General features: G+C 36.4%; 2 protein-coding genes across 4 annotated transcripts; one reads left to right on the top strand and one right to left on the bottom strand.

Moving 5' to 3' along the window:
- Window positions 1-282: 282 nt before the first annotated feature.
- On the top strand, window positions 283-3,573 carry TOE3 (target of early activation tagged (EAT) 3). Its single transcript, XM_007047275.3, has 10 exons — window positions 283-943; window positions 1,085-1,110; window positions 1,252-1,282; window positions 1,392-1,479; window positions 1,658-1,803; window positions 1,936-1,980; window positions 2,149-2,240; window positions 2,365-2,528; window positions 2,645-2,866; window positions 2,974-3,573. Exons 1-10 carry the CDS (start codon window positions 423-425, stop codon window positions 3,169-3,171), a joined length of 1,533 nt encoding a protein of 510 aa, XP_007047337.3. The 5' UTR covers window positions 283-422; the 3' UTR covers window positions 3,172-3,573.
- Window positions 3,574-11,330: 7,757 nt separating this feature from the next.
- On the bottom strand, window positions 11,331-16,697 carry LOC18611170 (SEC-C motif-containing protein / OTU-like cysteine protease family protein). 3 transcript variants are annotated; one of them, XM_088803616.1, is made up of 12 exons: window positions 16,508-16,697; window positions 16,034-16,140; window positions 15,760-15,842; window positions 15,103-15,252; window positions 14,959-15,020; window positions 14,013-14,097; window positions 13,756-13,905; window positions 13,464-13,584; window positions 12,727-12,863; window positions 12,529-12,626; window positions 12,080-12,221; window positions 11,331-11,860 (listed from the first exon to the last, which is right to left on the bottom strand). In XM_088803616.1, the coding sequence occupies exons 2-11, from the start codon at window positions 16,050-16,052 to the stop codon at window positions 12,092-12,094; spliced, it is 1,035 nt and encodes a 344-aa protein (XP_088659742.1). In that variant the 5' UTR covers window positions 16,053-16,140; window positions 16,508-16,697; the 3' UTR covers window positions 11,331-11,860; window positions 12,080-12,091. The 3 variants fall into 3 exon arrangements, with proteins under 3 accessions (XP_088659742.1, XP_017976155.2, XP_017976184.2); XM_018120666.2 differs by having other exon boundaries at window positions 15,760-15,835; XM_018120695.2 differs by having other exon boundaries at window positions 12,739-12,863; window positions 15,760-15,835.
- Between the last annotated feature and the right edge of the window lie 872 nt (window positions 16,698-17,569).

The raw sequence follows: 17,569 nt of genomic DNA, 5'->3' as shown, positions 1-17,569 counted from the left end.
GCTAACCCAAACTGGCCTCGTCTATGCTGTATTGGGCAGTCAGGTTTTTACGAGATCCTCTAACTTCTCTAACCCCTCCCTCTTCCCCCCTCTACCCTTTTCCTTCCTTCCTAGCTATACTACCTTTAAGCTAACTCACAACTCTCCTAGGTTTTTCTTTTCTTTTTGGTTTTTTCCCAAAAACCTCCTCCTTTCAATACTCAACCCTTCATCAGCCTCCCTTTCTTTTAATATATTCGTTTATTTATTATACCTTTAACCGGTATATTTATACAAAGAGAAACAAAGAGGGAGTTTTTTAGCTCTCTCAAAATTCTCTGGCTTAGATGGTGTTCGTAATTTTTTGAGTTTTGTCTCTTGAAACATTTTCTTTCATCAAGATCATAAGCTGAGAAAGTTGTGAAAAGAGAGTAAGAAAAAAAATGTGGGATCTTAACGACTCTCCTGATCAGCCAAGGGACGATGAATCCGAGGGGTGTTCATCACAGAAAACTTCCATAGACGGCGATGAAGATAAGGGTAAACGGGTCGGATCCGTGTCGAATTCAAGCTCGTCAGCCGTGGTGATCGAGGATGGATCGGAAGAAGAAGACGGGGAGAGACTGAGAGCAGCTCTAAAGAAGAGGAGCAGCAAGATTTTTGGCTTCTCAGTGCCTCACGAAGAAGAGTCCATGGAGAGTGACCCGGCTCCTGTGACCCGGCAGTTTTTCCCTCTTGATCAAGACCCGGGAATGGGGGCCACTTCTGGCGGAAGTGGACAAGGGTTCCCTCGGGCTCACTGGGTTGGTGTCAAATTCTGTCAATCGGAGCCTCTGGCTGCTGGGAAATCTGTTGAAGTTTCACAGCCGATGAAGAAAAGCAGGAGAGGACCCAGGTCTAGAAGCTCTCAGTATAGAGGTGTTACTTTTTACAGAAGAACTGGCAGATGGGAGTCTCATATTTGGTTAGTTTCCTAATTCTTTCTCATTTCATTGCAACAAAGACTGAATTTTCTTTTCTTTATTTTTTTCCTATATTTGTACTTTGTTTTCCTTTCGAGCCAATCAGAATTTAAGGTGTTTTGGGTTTGTCATTTGACGTACAGGGATTGTGGAAAACAAGTTTATTTAGGTATGACTGTCTTTTTTGCATCAGTTTTTTTCCTTTTTTTTCTCATTGATTTTTGAGACAAATTTTCTATTTCCATTTTTTGTGTTTCTGAAATGGGTCTTTATTTTCCTCATCATTATATTTTTGGCTGTGATTATATAGGTGGATTCGACACAGCACATGCAGCTGCTCGGTAAGCTCTCAAGTCTTGACCTCTTCTTTCATTTTCCAAAGCTAAAGCATAATAAACAAAGAGAAGAATGGCAAAGGTTTAAGAAAAATCCTTTCTTTATTTCTGGCAGCGCATATGATAGGGCAGCAATCAAGTTCCGGGGAGTGGAAGCAGATATAAATTTTAGCATTGAAGATTATGAGGAAGACTTGAAGCAGGTGAGTCTTGAGAGAGACAGAGAGAGAGAGAGATGAGGAAAGAATTTGCGTAGTTTATCTTATCTTGAATAGTTCCATCTTATCTTGTACAGTTCTCTTTTTGCTTTATTTTGTTGCCATGGAAACATAAGGAAATCACATCGTTTACAAAAGGGAAGCATCTTTTGTTTTATAACAGATGAGTAGCCTAACCAAGGAAGAATTTGTGCATGTACTTCGCCGACAAAGCACCGGATTTCCTAGAGGGAGCTCCAAATATAGAGGAGTAACCTTGCACAAGTGTGGAAGATGGGAAGCTAGAATGGGCCAATTTTTAGGCAAAAAGTAACAGTTTTTGTTTCTTTTCATCCTTTTTCTTAGCAAAATCCATTTCCCGACTATACCCTTCTGTTTTTCCTTCCTGTCTGTCTTCAATCTTCTTTTCTTTATTGAGTAGTTAAATTTTTATTTTTCCAGGTACGTGTATTTAGGTTTGTTTGACACCGAGATTGAAGCAGCAAGGTGCATACTTCACATATTCTTTATATTTTTTTCTTCGATCTTTAAATTTGAAATAAGATTATGGTGTCTTAAGACAAGGCAGTAAAAAAAAAAAAAAATTTTAAATTGATGCAAAGTCCGGTGGGATTTGGTGGGGTTTTGAATTCTCTGGTCCCTCCCTTCTTGTAGGGCTTATGACAGAGCTGCAATTAAGTGCAATGGCAAAGATGCTGTTACTAACTTTGATCCCAGCATTTACGAAAATGAACTCAACTCTGGTGGTAAGTAAATTTGCCCATAATGGGATATATATATATATATGTTTAAGTATTTAACGTGCTTTTCCAATCATTACTCATCCCCTAAAAGATTTATCCTACATTACTCTACACGCTTATTTTTTAGAAACTTCGGGCAATGCTGGAGATCACAACCTTGACTTGAGCTTGGGGAATTCAACCTCAAAGCAAAACAATCTGGAATATGGTGCTGATAGGCAAAATGCTATGGGAGATCAGCATAATCTGCCACCTGAAGCTGATTGGCGATATCGGGGATTGAGGCCTAAGGTTGGTGTAATTTCACATTATGAATTAAATACGAAAAAGAAATCTTACTTCTACTCTTTTTTTTACTTCTTTTAGTTTTGGTAGTTATTGATTTTCATTGTTTATCGTCCTACCAGCTAAACCTGCAGCAGGAACCTTGTAGAAGTGATGATCCTCGTCACAGAAGATCAGATGGATATAGCGAGGCAGAAACAATGCAGCTGCTGAGCCAAACCCACATTCAGTCTCCAGCCTCAGTTAAGTCTAATGAAATGCAGAGATATGGACAGTTCAGGAGACCTGGAGAGAATCATCTGTTTCACATTCTTCCTCCACACATTAATCCATCAACTTATCAGGTTGGTATATATAAATAATTAGGCTGATAACTTAATGATTGCTTGATTGGGGGATATATGGCAGGAAAGCACCAGCTAACTATCTTATATTTTTGTTTAATTTGTAGAGTCATTTTCCAAGCAGCAGCAATGGAAGCCGAGTTGGGAGTGATCTATCACTGTCTACTAATGATCAACAGTGGCAATCAGGTCCTCACCAATTGTTTGCAAATGCTGCAGCATCATCAGGATTCCCATCGCAGATTAGACCTTCCCAAACTTGGCTGCAGAAAAATGGGTTCCACTCACTCATGAGACCCTCCTGACCCATCTAAAAGTAGCCATAAAATCTCCGCCACTAATTAAAATCTCACCTTGTTGGTTTTGTAAGCATGTAAAGATCAATGCTTTGAGATTACTCCTTTTTTATCCCCCACGCCCCCTCTACAACTTTCTTAGAGAGCCAAAAGGAAAATTTACAAGAAATTATTGGAACAAAAAAGAGAAAAAAAACAGCAAAGAAAAGGAAACTCCAGCCCTCTTGGAGTTGTGGGGCATCGGTCAAACTAACAAACCGACGAAATCGTTGAACTAGGTATTTTGATTTCTGACTAAAACTGCTGATATCTTTTATTGTCTTTAATACATCGCTTTGCCGACCTATACAGTTGGTATAACATATTGTACCCATTCTCTATTACTATATAAATATAATTTTAGTTTAATCATCCATGGATCTCATTTTGTTGCCTGCCTTGAACGTTATGTTCGGCTGTAAGGTAAGAATTTCTCACCACCCCAGTGATACTAGTGTAGCATAATTTCTCGATGCCTTTGACCTGAATGAAAACTCGGGGGTTCTGATTCTTTAGTTCCCTATTGGAGTAAGCGCTGCATAAATTTTTTATCCATGATTGATGATTGATGAAAGTAAAAGAAGGAAAATGTAGCTAGAAAATTGTGAATCAAAACGGAAAACAAAGGAAGAAAATCACGTACACAAAATTGGGAAATGTCACTGGGTTGGTGATGAATAGTCACCATCATTTGTGTCCTTTGAATCAGTTCTCTCGACCCAAAAGCAGTCAGACATGGCTATAATGACGAGAGGGACTTATCATCTTAACCCCCATCGCTTTAGAGGACATTGTAAGGATAGGAATAGGGAGAAGAGACCAAAAGGGTATATGGGTAAGTGTTCACTTTGGGTTTAACCGTGTCAGTTTACGAGGAAAATGACTTTAAAAGGGTAGAGGCGGGTACGGGTCCAATATCTTGGGTTTTACCCCATACAGGGAGATAAAAAGAAGTAGAAACAGAAGAAAGATTTTGATTGGCGGAGGGGAGGTTTCTCACATCTCCATTGGATTTTTAAAGTCTAAAAAACCTGCGAGGAGTGTACGAGGAAAAAGGATGCGTGTCTCGCCTTTAAATATGGGTGGAAACTCCCATCAACTTTTATTTTATTTGGATGTGAAAAAAAGTAAGTTATTTGATCAGTCCAATTGTGCATGATTAATGTCCTTTTGCATTAAGATATGGGTAAGGTACCCAATTGAATAAAATAGGATTTCTCATTTCGTCATCTGGGGCGTCATTCTTCAATTTTTTTATCTGTAGCATATGGGGGCAGAGGGTTTTTATAAAGGGGAAATTTTTCTATAAGGAGAAAGGTCAAGGCCACCTTCTTCTGCCATCATCATCCTGCAGGTTTTAATATTCAGAATTATTTAGTATAAAAAAGAAAAAAAAAATCTCTCTGCCAACAAGGGGGGATTCACTCAGGCACATTCCATTCAAAATCAAACTCGCTTTGGGGATAAAAAACACATCTGGGATCGAAATCCAATGATTTTTTTCTCTTTTGTCAAGGTTGAGAGAGAATCAAATTTAATATTCTCACAAAGAAAATTCAAATAGCATAAGAGCACTTTGTTATCATTTGATCTATACATATAAAACTTTGTTAGGTAGTATTAAAAGCTGGCAGGGTGTGTACATATTAACAAAATCCCTTGGCAATTTTTATATGGAACTGATAGCTGAAAAATGAAGCATCACTTTGAGGCTTTATGTCAGAATCCCAATCATATTTTGCATGTGATGAACTGTGAGGTGCTGCTGCAAAAATGTCAATCGGTTCATTGACAAGCTCTCAAGCAAAGAATCATCCTCCCAAACTCTTTAAATCCTTGCTACTTACCATCTCTTTTTATTTTTATTTTTGAGTTACTACATTCCTTTTGGGGTACCCACCCAAGTAAGCATGTGCAACTCTACTGACATGGGGTGATAGGATAGCCACCATTTTATGGGGCATGAATGTGGTCAAGTTAGATGAATACAGATTATAGTAGTGGAATTAGTATTAGTACTAGTACCGCCCTAAATTTCATGAAAATGAATATGATGTGATCAGTTGTAAGGTGTAAGCAATGGTTTAATGTAGGGTATAAAGAGTAGTTCCACTCCCACGCGCATTGGTACGGTGTGGAGAAAAGCTCAAACAAATGCCAAATGGAACAAAGTGAGTCTGTCCTGTAGTAGCTTAAAGACCCTCTCTCTCTCTCTTATTAGATCCTTCTCTTTGCATCGGATCTACGAAACACTGGCAAATCCTCAGACGGACAGATTCATCTCTCTTTTTTTTCACCATTACGAATTTCATGGTGTTTTTTCTCTTTAAGTTTTTAATACTAAAAAACGAAGGAAAAGTAGAAGAGGAAACTCTCTTTCATAACCATGTGAAGCTAAAAAAGGGAGGACCAAGTTGCTGATTGGAGAAGTGTGGGGGCGAAGTCCAGGAAAACGAAAGCAAAGGCATACATACAGAGGCATGAAAAAGAGTAAAGTAAAAATGGGGTTTTCGCTGTGGGGTTTACTTTTTTGGCCTTTGAAGTTGTGGCTTTCCATTTATGGGATTTCTTCAACGGCTGCAATTTCTTCTCCTGTCTTTCTTACCAAAAAGTCATCAATAATATTAAATACTCTCCGTCTCTCCTCCTCTCTCCTCGCTGCATAAAATCAATCACACAGCCCCCCTGTCTTTGTTTTTTATTTTCTCAACTTGTTGATTATTATTATTATATTATTATCATTATTTCAGTAATGGCTGGCTGATGAATCTGACTGTGACTGCGACTGCGACTGGGACTTGACTGTGCAGGCATTGGTCCCCCCTCTTTGCATAAAATAAAAAAACCCACATTTTGTTTTTTCGCAGAGGAAAAAATGTTTTTGGTGCCGTTAAGTGTTGGATCGCTTTCATCATTCACTCAGACAAACTACTCCTTTGGGCTCCCCTTTATGGGACTTTGCTTTACCCATTTTGCCATCCCTCTCTCTCTTTAACACTTCCACTCATACTTCTCGCCCCCCCCCCCCCCCCCCCCTTCCCTCTTTCCTCTTCTTTCAGACACTTTCTATTTTTGGAACTCTATTTTCGGTTGGTTATATACACACGCCTATTTTTGCCACTTTGTCTTAGCTTTTTGGTTTTCTTCTTTTCTCAAGAATATAATAATTAATAATAATAAAAATGATTTTCAAGGCAATTTCACTTTCTCTAGTGGGTTGCTTTGCTGGACTGGTGGTTGGCTCTTATTGGTTTGTTTCCTTGGTTAGGATTCTAGTTAAAGCCAAAGCCAGGCTTGAGATAAGGTGTGGCTGTCATGGACAATGAAATAGCGTTGGCAAAGCATTATCTTTCTCCCCCCAGCTTTTGCCTTGATGCTTGTTGCAATTAGAACCCGTATTTGGCTTATCTCTTCCGATCTGCTGTCTTCAACCTCGAAAAGGCATTATTTTTTTCTCAAATATAGACCATAATTACTATGGTAAAGTGAAGTTATAAACATCATTGGATATTTTCAAAACAAATAATAATTCTGATGCTTATATCAAATAAAAACTTCAAATCCAGGTGTCAAGAGCAATGAGAAGGTTACTTCCGATGAAACAAAAATCTTCCATTAGCAACAAAACAAACAAAGATATTCAATTAATTTGGTGCTATCCATGGAGATAATGCATTCAAAGGATATTTTCTTTTTGGGAAAGATATTTTTTTCCATTGGGCAATCGGTATATAAATAATAAAACAAGAAGATAACGGTGCTCGAAAGCATGCTTGCTAACCCCATTTTTGGGGTGGGGGTACAAGGAAATAATAATGGCATGGGGCTCTATTTTCTTTGCCACATGCATGTTGCAAAACAGTCATCTCTTTCACATCTGTTCAACCAACAATACAAAGAAGCATAACTCCTACGAAAAATAAAAAAAAGTTACTGCTTCATTTACTGTGTGTCTCAGCCTGGTCTAGGTTTTCATATTTATGTCCTCTTCTGAGACCACAGGGATATTGCATAACTACATTAATGTCCTGTTCCTTTCACGACCTAACAACTTTTGGGTCAATAACTCAAGCATCTCAAAATCCTAATCTCATCCATGTAATTGCAATAGGGGTGCTCGATCGGTCCACAAATTGCAACTACAGCTCTCTTCCAGCTCAAACATTTAAATGCAAAAAAAGAAAAGGGTTCATTCTTTTCCTTGGACTTACGTTAAGCAGTTGGACCACTTGCGAAGGAAATAAAAGTCCTTTCGATTAGTAAAACACCTAGAAATAGAAGGGCAGGCCCCTCGTGGTCCCCCTTTTTCTCAACAAATTTTGGCTATCAACATGAATTCTTTCTTTGTACGAATAGGCATGACAACGAATGAGGCCTCAATCAACGTTAAGACTTCTTCTCTATTGTAGAGAATAACGTCATAATAGTTCTTTGTCCGTACACGGCTAATGATTTCTTGCACACACTTTGCTGTTGTGATTACATCGTTTTACTTAATCTTTATCCATCAATGACTACTATTTTAACCAATACTGAACCCGAGTGTGTTAAAAGATTAAGATTTCAATTATGTGCATGAAGATTAGTTTGTACATATAACAGCAATTAGAGAATAAATAAAGGTATGGATTTAGGTATATGTAAAGCTCCAACCTATTACCTTAAGACTGCTTAGTTTTCCTAATCTCTACTTAATTATCTCCCTAAAAAAGAAGACAAGGTCTTGATAAAGAGTTGAAAATTCGAGCCTCAAATTTTGACATTAGACTACCTAATAGTTTTGACCATATTCCAATTTTTTTTAACGAAAGGCATTGATATTCCATCAAAGAACTTAGAAGATGAGGTTTTTGACCATATTCCATTGTTATACGATCATTTCTCTTATCTATCAATGGCTGTCTACGTGTATGACTGGTTTACTTTGCTTAATACGAGTCCATCAGCTTATGAAAAATTGCAGATAAGCAAAGAAATTAACCACTCTCTCTCTCTCATGAATTCATGTCTAGTTTTTGTCAGCTGCCGAATATGGAACCTCGTAGCTTTGGTCCACCAATAAACGTGAAAAATGGCTGTTATTTTCACCTTTTCGGTGAAAAGGAAGCAACGAAAGGAAAAAAGAAAGAAGAAGAAAAATCAAACAACGTAAGACTTATAACATTAACCATGTGAAATTTGCCGACACGGCATGCAATCTGTTGATATTTTAGAAAATTTCCACAACGAATATTGGGGCATTGAATATGAATAAAACAAAAATATGAAATGAAATCTTATGAATCTGCTGCTTTCAGAGTAATATCAATGGTGGGGTTTTCTGAGTTCTAACTTATTGAATGTTACAGGCTTGTATGCACGTGGCATTATTGTCACTGAACCTGTCAAGGAGCAGGGTGTTTGAGGACAACAGGGGAGAAAAAAGAGGGAGAAAAAAAATAATGCGATTGATCAGGAACTGTGTTTTCCCTTATATATATATATAATTTCAATTATTAAAGATTGCTTATTAGGACTCTTTCCTTGTTTGGAAAGATTGTTGAGATTCATATATAAGTTGATGAGAAGTTTTGTGTTTTGTGTTTTGTGTGCTGAGAGGCTTGAAAGTGGCCACGACATACCAACCATCCTTAGCCATTCGTTTCCCCTTAGGTGGTATTAATTGGGGGAAAGTGGGGTTTCCCTTGCAAATGATGCCACCTAACATTGGTACCCGCAATACAATGTATTGTTCAAGATGTAAGTGCATATTTTAACTTGGTAGCTAATTTAATTAGTCCAAATGAAAATTAAGTACATAAACTATAAGACATCGCTAAATAATCTGAAAAAAATAATAAAATAATAGAGAAATATTTGAATTTCCGTTTTGCTCAATTCTCATACGTACCTCCAAAGAAAAAAGATTGAATCAAATGTCTAAAAACAAATAAAACGGCAGAGATTATATAGAAGAAAAATCAACTTCGAGTTAGGCCCATGTTTTCTTTTTCAATTTAGTATTTCCGTAGACAACAACATCATATGTTATAGAATTGCTTTTCATAATATAATAAAGTTTTTCTAAAGCAAGAAAATTATTCAGAGAATACTAAATAAATACACATACCTACAAATATCTACTCGCTTTTCCTTAAGATAAGGGGTTTGTTGCCTTGAGGAAAAACGAGTACATATTTGTAAATATATGTATTTATTTAGTATTCTCCTAATAATTTTCTTCTTCTTTTACTTGTAGGGGGGGGGGGGGGGGGGTTCTTTTTGCTTGAATTTTGGTAGAAATTCCATTTTGGCTTGAATTTTTGGTTCTTTAGCATTGAAAATAGATGAGGAAAATATAAGTCACGTGAAAGTTGTATGATTGGTGAGAAGAATATATTGAAAAAAAAAAAAACACATAGAAGAAAGGTTGTTTTGAAATTTCTTCTATATTTGATTTGAAGGCTCCATGCTATATTTGTTTTCATAAAGGGCTGAAGCAAAAAATGTGACAATAAATTACATTATCCTTTTTTTTATTCAATTGTTGAAATATGTAACGTAATTTGATCCTAAAATGAATTAATTGACACCTTCGTATATACAACATGATTTTCACGTAGCAATTAGTGTGGAAACACACATGATCAGGTCAATAAAGAAGTTGGTTAAATATTTTTGTAAAACATGTGAAAAGAACCAAATTATTCAATCGAGCAAAATTTGACTTTATTTTTATGTGAATAACTAAATATATTATCCGCGTAAATGAATTTAATTGATGAGGAAAGAATCAATTACGATTTGACATTTTTAATATTGTTGGAAGAAAGAAATTGAATCCATTCTTCTAGTTTTGGTGTGAATTCCAGTAATGGAAGGCAGTTGGTTTTGTATTAATGAATATGGGTTCAAAGCATGCGTTATGAGAATTCCAGTTTAGATGGTGCCGTTTATCCTTCTTTTGAACATCTAGAGAATTCAATGACAACTGCTAACTAGTTTTTTCCTCAAACGAATCAATGCCAATTTTTTCTTTCTACAATGAGAGGCATTTTCAATGATTACTTAAAAGGAAAGAGAAAGAAAAGAAAATTTCATGAACATCTTCATAAAGCACAATCATGCTATTTTATATATATATATATATATATTGTATTTAAAACAAGCAGCTAAGCTGGATTTTAATGCTTGATGGGATGTGACTGCCCTTGGGGTGCTAATTATCATGGTGCTTTTGTCAAAATTGTCCAATCCCACGCGGGAAAAAAATAATAACTTTCCCCTTTGGGACAAAGGAAGATGGCTACGAGTTACCTAATTAGGCAAAGAAGACTTTGCTTTACTTCCCGATGGGTGGTTTTTCAGTTTTCACTAGAAAGGGTGAGTAATAATCGCGGCAATGGGCAAAAAGCAGCCCAAGAAGTAGAAACTCGAGCAACGTTTTTCTAAGATAACCACATAGGTTGGTTCAAAACGTTTTACATGGTTAATCCTGATAACGACTTAGCGTTGTTGCTCGTTGTGGAATTTGCAGTGAACCCTTTTCCTTCAAAGAGGAATCTTAGTGATCAAAGCAAAGTTTGCGAGCCTTCACCCACTTTCTAATTATGGATTTTGTTTTTTTTGTAAGCCAAGTTTTGCATCGACTTTTAACCCGTCAGTCAGTCGGTGTTCAAGCTCCATGAACCTGTTTCATTCAAGCCGTAAAAGACCCATAAATTTATCCCACTTCATGCAAATTCGATCAACAGATTTGTGATGGGCTTTCAGCCCGAAAGAACTCATCCTTTGGGTTCAGAAACATTTTTGCTTGAGACTTCACAAAATGGAGCATGAGAAAACCAATTCAGAAACGTATGTTTCTTCTTTAAGGACTTGACGTTAATGGCGACTTGTCAAAGATTCCTTCCTTGAGATTTTTATATAAAGCTGAAAACGTAGTCCATGAATCCAGATCACTACTTTGCAAAGAGAAGTTTAACTCAAATTAGGTGATAAATGCTTCAAAGTCGAAGCAGCCATAACTCTAAATTATCATCAATTGCCATCTTTAGACGCATGAGCCTAATAGTTCCAATCCAATGAACATGTCATTCTCTCCCTTTCATTTCCTTTAGATTTCTCTCGCCAAGTTAGTTAAAAAAAGATTCATTCAAAAATGACTTGCAGGAGGAATAAAACACTCACATCATTGAATGTACATATTCCATATGCGTGAACAAGACAGTTATACATCCGTTTACTATAATCATACCCTTACAATTATACCTTCTATGCTTCTAAAAGAAGCAAATGTTGCTCGTCACCATCGTGAATCTGTCACTGACTCTCAGAATTGTCAAAGCTCAATAAATGTTAAACAAAAATCTGTACCATTCCTATTTCTTCTCTTTTCATCTTCATCATTCTCTGTTGTATAATCCCACTTTTTGTCAAAGAATGGAGACCCATTTACAGCGAATCTCAAAATAAACTGGAGTTGAAAAGCAGAACCTGTTTGTCCTGCTAATATTTGGATGTGATGAGGAATCGTAACAATTAAATGCATGAGCATCAACCGAGGCCATGAGCACTCAAATTCATTTTTCAGAGGCTCACAGCATAAGCCCTTGCCTGAAAGTGGGAAACAGATTGGCGCCACATGGGGACAAGATCCAAAATATCGCACCTAGGAGACCTACATAGATAGATCAAAATAATCAGCAGATAACTAATATAAAATGGCTTAAATTTCTCTGCAATAAGTGCTATTTCTTGACACCAGCAGTTTCTTCCTCATCTAAAATGAAAATCAACTTTCATTGGAAGATTAGAATGAAAAAATATACCCACTTATGCATCAATTCGAAAAAAATAGAAAATAATCGAGGATAACAAGAGTGGCACAGGCAATCACATGATATTAAGGTCATATGCAAAGTGCACCCATGTCAGGTGGCCCTCCATCAGATCCAGAGGATGCTGCAGATTTAGCAGATGCTCCCTTCTTGCCTTGTTTCTGTACCTTTCTACCCTTTCTGGCATCCATTGTTTGGTTACTACACAGCAAAATTGTAACATTGGAAAATAATGAGCTCTTTCTTCTTAGGAGTTGTTAACATCTTTGTGAGAAGTTAACTACTAAGAAACTTGACACTCAAGAAACATCTGAACCACGAAAAATGAGAGAGAGAGACTCAAGCTCTGATTCATATCAGGATTAACAATAGGCATATTCTTATGCGCTACAAAACAATGTCCATTTGCTTACAGGTGTTTAGTTGAACTTCAGTAGTAGAACTATACAAACTGCATTTAGCTTAAATAGCAATAGACCAAAGACAAAGAAGAGTTTAGGTAATATACGCTATAAACTTAGTCGATGACCTCCCCGAGACTGATCCACAACAAGCCTTGTATTTTTTCTTTGACCCACAAGGGCAGATCTTGTTTCTTGGAATCTTCTGCAGTTTGGGAGGTTAAAGAGGAAAAGAGAGTGAATATCTTACTTTCAAACCATGTTTTTTTTTTAATAAAAAAAAAGAAAAGATTTCTTATTTTTACATAGCATGAAACCTTGTCATCTTTTCGAGAACTGCTATCATCAAGAGTTTTAATGCTATCACTAGATGGATCCTGTTCAAAGGTCTTCTTTAAAGCTTCTTGCTTGAGTTTTTCACTGTTTACATCTTCATCATTTCCTGGATACCGTATTTGAAAACAGATAAGTACCATATATGTCAAAGCATAGTCTCTTTAAACATCATAGAAACAAAAAGCAAATGGAAACCTCACAAAATGTCAAGCAGACATTAAGTAAAATAAATCAAATTTAACATTAGATAATCAAAACATATCTTATCTTCCTATTTAGAGTAATTAAGGAAACTAATTACAAAAATTTACACGAAAAGGAGGAATGCAACAAAAATCTTCAACTAGTTTTAGTGCAGTTTCATTTTAAGTAAAAAGAAAAATAATCTTTCCTACTCAGATCTGCCATGAAAATCTTCACACTAGACAGATAGATAAATCCAATAATGGAGGCAACGGAGATCATTGCTGCCACTGCATATTACAAAAGAATTAGCACCCATCTATATTATTTGATAGGCTTTTCATATTTCATCCTGTAATGATCTTTCTATTCTCCTCAACAACCATCTTACTAACCCAAAAAACCTATATAAAATGTTACAAAATGATGGGATTTTCATTATCAAGAAGAACAGATAAACATCAATGTAGGCGAAACCTAACAAAAAAATCTAGAATGTGCAAATGTACTGACCGGCCATTACCATAAGAACCATCTACATGACAAGTAAGTGAATCATTTTCAGCTGCGTAGTCTTTGGTTCCTTGTTCTGCTACCAGAAACTCTATAGCAGCATCAACATCACCATCTACTTGTAGCAAAACCTGAAGAATTACAAGTGAGGTAAAGTAAGGGTAAGGAGGAAAAACTATTCCATGCCTGTCGTGACTCCTTAGTATAGAAAATAGCAGGCTTTGAGGCCATAACTTAGGAAACCACAATCATACAGGAGATAAAAAGACACACAGAAAAAACAAATTCAACTTTTTCATCACCTGTTCAACTTTTTCAGCACTTTCACAACCACTTCCAGCCAATACCAATTTGATTGATCCTGTATTGATACTGTCCTTACCAGCTGCCCCCTTCGGCTTGCTAACTGCAGCTTTTGCTTGATTAGTTGACGCTGAGATATCAGCATCAGCCTTTTGAGAAACTAAAAGTTATTAGGCTATCATTACCACTTTCGACATCCAAACTTATGAGCAGAATAAATACAAGAATCACGACAGTGAAAACTACAAACACAAACCGTAATAATAATTGGCATTGCTGGCCCGTTACAGGGGTCTTCTTTTAATCTTACACTGTTGTAGTGTTCCTCGTCATGATATGATCTGCAACACATTTGCAAATCAGACAGCAGAACTGAAACTGTCTACTATGAACCAATATAGTAAAACAATAACAACGATGTGAATAAAAGAATCACAGGAAACAATGTTTTCTTGAAGCGCTGAGCATCAGCTTGCAGTCACTTGTATTAGCTTGTATACAAGGTCAGGAAGCTCAAACAACTACTTTAAAGGAGGTCAAAGCTCGATGAATTTTATTGGCTGATCCTAATAATGCATTTCTATTCTTTATTTCTGATATATTATTTGAATGATTCAACAGAGGTGTAGTTGGTTGTTTATTTTGTTTCGATTTTTGCAAATCAACCTGTTTCATAATTTCCCAAGTCAATAATTGTCTGAGTCAATAGATACCTGGAAGGAACCAACCTCCCAAACCGAAAAAAATGGTTGAATAAAAATGTCAAAACATACAAGGTTCAAATATAGCCTGTTCTCTGATTTCTGTGGTTAGAAGAAAATTTTCCATTTTTAACCCTCTAAAAAATAGAAAGAAGAAGTGAGAGGAAAAAGAAACAAAGAATATTGAGAAAACTACCCCAGCCAAATCTGTCACTACTACTTCTCACTAAAAATCTGCAATTTATGGTTACAGTTTCTTGAATGCTACTATATAAATACATTGCAACAATTAAAAAAATTTGCAACAAGGAATAGTCCTCACTACCATCAAGTGGGTACAAAATTTCTATTCATGCATTGTTTTCAGTTACAGAAATATGTAGAACTTTTTATGCAAGAAAATATGCAATAACAAAGGGTAATTCTTGCCTTTTTCTATTATCAGGGAATGTAAAAGCTAATTGAACAGTGCAAACAAGAAAGGAATTCTACAATACTCACAAATGGACCATGAGAGCTCCACGTCCGTCAAAATTCTTTATGTACCAGCGAGGCGACATGTTCTATATACCATGTACAGCATGAGAGATGAGTTCCACAATACTCAAGGCTAACCTTAGAAGAGAGGAAAAGATAAGATCTTACTCGATGTATGCATATATTTCTGCCAATGACAAGAGAAGCTGCCTGTAGTTCCATATGTCCAGCCCATGTGCCGTCCTTTTCCATGGACTGACAGTATTCATCAAATGGGACATCATCCTCGATAAAGGGTTCAAACATTTCACGGTTCTTCTGTTAATATCAGGTACAAAATGAGATTCTTCAACAAATTGAATCCTCAATAAGAAGAAAAGATAGGAGAGGCACGGAGGGGGAGCAAGGGAAAACAAGGGAGGAATAAATTGTAGTCCAACCATCCAAGGAAGCAACAAGTTGTGAAACATCATCTAAGTAAAGAGAAATTAGCAGTCCTTCTAACTTACTGCAATATACTATGACAAAGGAAAATCAGTTAAAATATAGCAGATCATGCCACGCTCGGCCAATTAGGCAAAATGCGATCATCATCTTTTTCTACATTTAGGTTGTTCCATGCATGGGGGAGTTGCATGTGCTCACTAGACCAGTCCGTTTGCATGCTAGAATAAATATCTTATCTAATGATTAAACGAGATTTTGCTATCAAAAGACGAAATAAAATAACTCTGCAAAGAGATTAGTAGATTCTTGCTAAACATTTATACCCAATCTATAACAAAAACAAAAACCAAGACTTTTCCCTTTATCATCACCATTTACCACTATATATTGTACCACCATGCTGCGATATTTTCCATGTTGCTCCTCATCACCTTCTAACTGATCAGCAAGAGCCCTGCTAACTAACAAGAGTAAACAACCTAAACAATATCAAAGAAAATGCGTACCTCTAACAATCAAATAAATTTAATGATGATGGAAAAACAGAAGTCAAATTATAAATGCAAATGATATAAATGCTAACAGAGTACATAGTAAAAGTATTTTCCAAAAGAATAAGGGGAGAAAAATTTAGAATCTAAAAGACACGAACCTGAAGAAACAATTACCATCTGCAGTCACTTGGATGATTTGTAGGCCCAATGCATCAAGCTGGGCACGAAACCGAGAAATATCTGTCTGCTTTCCCTGCTTTTTTACCTGGTCCACCAAACGGGATTTTTGCATTACTAATTTCAGGATGAAGAAACAACCTACTACTAAAAGCATTAAATTGAACTGTCATTCTACCAGCGGCATTCTCTAATTGCATCTGCAAACCTATTCAAAGAACGATTTCTATAAAAAGAAAATTCGCATGTTTATTCAACGTAAACATTGTTTTATCCTTCCCTTTTTTATTATTGGACATTGATATCTACTGCAATTTCTTTTTCTTTATTCTTGATGACTTTGTCATGCTTAAGTTAATTACATACATCCAAATCTAGACTATAAACTGAATTGAGAAAAACCAACAAAGGAAAAAGATCAAAGATCATAAAGAAAAGAATTTACTGAAACTTACTTGGGGATGCTGTTTCTTGGGTTTGGATTTTTGTTGTCTAGTTTTTACCATCGGTTCACGAGATTGTTCTTCTCTTGTGAACTACTACGACGTTTGGTTCAGACAAAAGAGGGAGCGAGGGAGACAATGATGCCGGTGACAGACTGATAGTCGAAACTTCCAAAGACTCCCAACTCAGAACGAAATTTGCGGCGACTGGGACGTGTCCAGTTAACCCGTGGCGAAGCCTTTAGACCCCGTGGACCTTCAGCCTTATTGGGCCTTTAAGAGAGCACATGGCCCCATTAATCCTTTTACATTGGGCCTTGGTGGTTTAAGGTCCTGTGTACTTTATCCAAGTTTTGCCTTGTTTGTAACATGTGCGACGTAAGTTCCCGTGTACCATTTCTCAACAACAATTGAGATTCTCTTTTTGAATTTGAGGTCCTTACTGCTACAAAGAATAAGCACATGGAAACTTTAGGCCTTTAGTTGATATTCTTATTTTTTTCGTAAAAATTGAATATAAATTAAAAAAATAAAAGACTAAAACAAAAATATCCACCGCACTTTAATAAAATTTTTGAAGCAACTGAAAGTATTAATACATCACCAAAAATTTTAGCAACATTGATGTTCAGAAAAGATTAATACTAGTAACAGTACGACGTAAAAGAAAAAAATAAAGGGCATCAAGATATCAACGTTATTAGGTATGACCAGGTTCCGCCTCGATCACTTGCTATAACATTTGACAAAATGAAGAAAAATAGGAGACCCGCAAACAACAATAAGGACTGCAAGAGAAAAAGGAGAATTGAATGAAAAAACATAAAGGAGAAAAGGAGAAGATTAGTAAGGACTGAGGAACATAGAAGTTTGAAGCCATTGAACCTGAGTTTGAGCAGTTAAAGAAAATGAAGCTCGATTTTTTTTTTTGCATTAGCAAATTGCATGATACAACCATGAAACGTTTGTGTATATACAATATCACGACGTACGAGACTATTACAGCCACCATAACTTACATAAGGAAACAAGAAGAACAAGAGGCTTGGAACAACAACAACTTAAAGGAGATAA

Source organism: Theobroma cacao, chromosome 1 (genome assembly GCF_053813885.1).
Source record: "Theobroma cacao isolate CCN51 chromosome 1, ASM5381388v1, whole genome shotgun sequence".
Lineage (NCBI taxonomy): Eukaryota > Viridiplantae > Streptophyta > Magnoliopsida > Malvales > Malvaceae > Theobroma > Theobroma cacao.
This window is presented reverse-complemented; position numbering and strand designations above follow the sequence as displayed.